Raw genomic sequence first — 3,169 nt, forward strand, 5'->3', positions numbered from 1 at the left:
AGGCCAGCAACCATTACCACAAAGGTGATGGAGAACTGGGGAGACCTCTCTGGGAAAGGAAGGGAGGATAAGTGACCCTGGCTCTCAGTTTTAAGCCCTGACCCTGCTGAGGATCTCCAAAGAACGGCTCCTGTTTTCCTGACCACAGGCCCTGTGCCCTCATCCCTCCTTACCCCATCTCAGGATGAGGGGCTCAGGCAACCCCTCATGCTGCACATGGCACATGTATCTCTGCTCTTCTCCAGAAGATACCACCACAGCTGCCCATTTCTGGAATTTTCCATCCCCTGCAGGCCTAGTCTCCACAAGCTCCATTTCTTGGGTTTGGTCCTCCCCATCCCGTTGCCAAGTCAGGGTGATCTCCGCAGGGTAGAACCCCAGAGCCCAGCACCTCAGGGTGACCTCATGGTCAGAGATGGGGTGGTGGGTGACATATGTCAATGGGGGATCTGCAGATAAGACTCAGTTAATTGGGACATTTTGCATGGGGCACTGAAGAATGGACAAGACAATAGTTGTGAGGTGGGAACATAAAACCCAGACACTAAGCAGGATTCAGGAATCTGGGATAATATTCCTATTTTTTCTTATGTTCTAGAATCAGGGTGAGACAGCCAAGAGGAAGATGCTCCAAGCTTCTAAGAAATACTTTAGATTCTGACCTGAGTGGAGACTGACAGCTGAGGAAAAGATGGCCTCAGACTTCCAAAGTCATTGTGTTGGGATAAAGAACAAAGCCTGAAAGTCACCCTGTGATGCCCGAGGTTGCTGTCAGAGTCAAAGGAAACTGATCACTTATTTTAAGGATTGTCTTCCCTCCAGCCCTAGGACCCCTTGGTGTAATTAAGAGACAAGTGGTTCTTAGAGTCACTCTCTGGTACAGCTTTTGGAAACCAAGTTGAACTCATACCCTTTTGGATCAGAGGGAGGACACTATTCTCCTTTTTTTGCAAGAGGCGCATGGGGGAATGTACAGGAGATCTTCAAGTTGCCCCGCCGCTGCTGATACCTGCGCGCTGAAGTATCTCCTTCCCGTTCTCCAGGTGCTTGCGGAGTATCTCCATGCACCTCCCTTCCAGGAAGGCCCTGTTTGTCTCCGTCACTCCCTGGGCCTCCCACTTGCGCTGGGTGATCTGAGCTGCCATGTCCACCACGGTCCAGGAGCGTAGGTCCTCATTCAGAGCAATGTAATCGGTGCCGTCATAGGCGTACTGCCAGAACCCACGGAGGAGGCGCCAGTCTGGTCCCACGTCGCACCCGTACACCCTCTGGAAGGTGTGAGACACTGATCCCATCCCGCGATTAGGTTCCCCCCCACCTACTCCAGCCCTCGCTTCAGACGACTGGAGGTGACTAGTGAGATCTTTTCCATACCCGAAACAGTAAACAAAACCAGAGCCCCACATTTTTCATAGGTTAATGAAAATGAGCCGGTCTCACACTATCGCCTGAGTCTCAGACCCCGAGGAGATTCTGGAGGATTTGGCAGAAAAGTGGGAGAAGGGGAGGGGTTACTTGGAACCCTGGCCAGAGGTCACTCACAGTTGTCGCTCTGGTTGTAGTAGCTGAGCAGAATCTTCAGGCCGTCTCGGTAAATCTGCTGTAGCCCTCTGGCATACTGTGTTTCCCGGTGCCAATACTCCCGCCCCTCCAGCTCCATCCAATGCGTCTGTGGCTCCATCTTCCGAATTCCAGCGTCGAACTCAAATTGCAAGAATGGCGTGTCGTCTACGTAGCCCATTTCGATGATGTGAGGCTCCCCGCGGAGGGGTCGCGACATGGCAGTGATGAGAAACTTTAGAGAGTGGGAGCCTGGGGGAGGGGAGCGACTGAGACCTAGGGCGGGACCTTGGGTCCCAGGCTGAGAAAGCCTGGAGTGGAGTAGCAGGGCGCCAGGGCTTGTGAGACGGGAAGCGCGGGGAGGCAGAAGGGAGTGAGGGAAGGGGCCACTCACTACTCAGGAGATGGGGACCCGGGGAGGGGTCTGGGTTTGCGGTCAAAAAGACCCGGCTTCCCAGGGTCCTGCGTCCGCTCAGAGCTGTCCCCTTACCTCTCCTGCGCAGAGGTTTTTTTTTTTTTTCCGGTTCTCGCACTCACCAGCCCAGGTCTCGGTCAGCGCCAGGGCTCCCAACAGCAGTGGGAGAAGGGCTCGGGGCTCCATGGCTCTGATCCTTCGTGTTTGGGGACAATCAGTCTCGGTCCCTCCCTTTGGATTTCATAACCAGGAACCGCGGGCGACGCTGACTGGCTTCTCTATGAATCCTACCCGCAATAGGAGTACTGGGGCCCTGTCACGAGTTCCAGGCAGAAGCAAAAGTGAAACCTGAGGAAATCCCCAAGGTATTCCCCAACTCTAGGCTTCTTTACACACCCTCCTAGGTCCTGGGACCCTGAGAGCCATGCCCGGGACCTGGGGATTTTGCCTAGCTTAAGCTCTCTCTTCTTGCCATGAAGACATAGTCTTTCAGAGTCCTGCCTCAGGTGCTAAGTCAGCAGTTCTTAAACATTTTGGTTTCAGGATCTCTGTATGCTCTTAGGAATTAAGTAGGCCCCCAAAAGTAATTTTGTTTATGTGTATTATAGTTATCAATATTTATCACATTAGAAATTAAACCGTTTTAAAATAATCTATCTAGCAAATTAATAATTTATTGCGTGTTAACAGAAAAATAGTTTTAGAGAAATACTGTTTTTAAAAAATAAAGTAATAAAGTGGAAGCTGGATTTTCTTTACATTTCACATTTTTATAAGTCCTTTTCATGTTTGTTTTGTTAGAAGACCTATGTATTTTTTTATCTATTTCTGCATTTAACCTATAATTTTGATTGAAATATATGAAAAAAAATCTAACGTCATACCAATATGTAAGAGGAGCCACTTTTAATAATGTTTTTGGATAATTGTGGGTATTCATCTTTAAATAAATACCCTAAAATGACATGTCAACTTTTTTTTTTTTTTTAAATTTTTTATTGTGGGTTGTTCAAAACATTACAAATTTCTTGACATATCATATTCCACACTTTGATTCAAGTGGGTTATGAACTCCCACCTTCACCCCATACACAGATTGCAGAATCATATCAGTTACACATCCATTGATTTACATATTGCCATACTAGTGTCTGTTGTGCTCCCCTGCCTTTCCCATCCTCCACCCTCCCCCCT

At 48.9% G+C, this 3,169-nt stretch overlaps 1 protein-coding gene across 1 annotated transcript; it reads right to left on the bottom strand.

Annotated features, from left to right (window-relative positions):
* Positions 1 to 55: 55 nt before the first annotated feature.
* LOC107134844 (popy Class I histocompatibility antigen, A-1 alpha chain-like) lies at positions 56 to 2,440 on the bottom strand. Its single transcript, XM_015476866.2, has 4 exons — positions 2,098 to 2,440; positions 1,543 to 1,812; positions 1,010 to 1,285; positions 56 to 449 (listed from the first exon to the last, which is right to left on the bottom strand). The coding sequence occupies exons 1-4, from the start codon at positions 2,159 to 2,161 to the stop codon at positions 160 to 162; spliced, it is 900 nt and encodes a 299-aa protein (XP_015332352.1). The 5' UTR covers positions 2,162 to 2,440; the 3' UTR covers positions 56 to 159.
* Between the last annotated feature and the right edge of the window lie 729 nt (positions 2,441 to 3,169).

This window comes from Marmota marmota, unplaced genomic scaffold (assembly GCF_001458135.2).
Source record: "Marmota marmota marmota unplaced genomic scaffold, marMar, whole genome shotgun sequence".
NCBI lineage: Eukaryota > Metazoa > Chordata > Mammalia > Rodentia > Sciuridae > Marmota > Marmota marmota.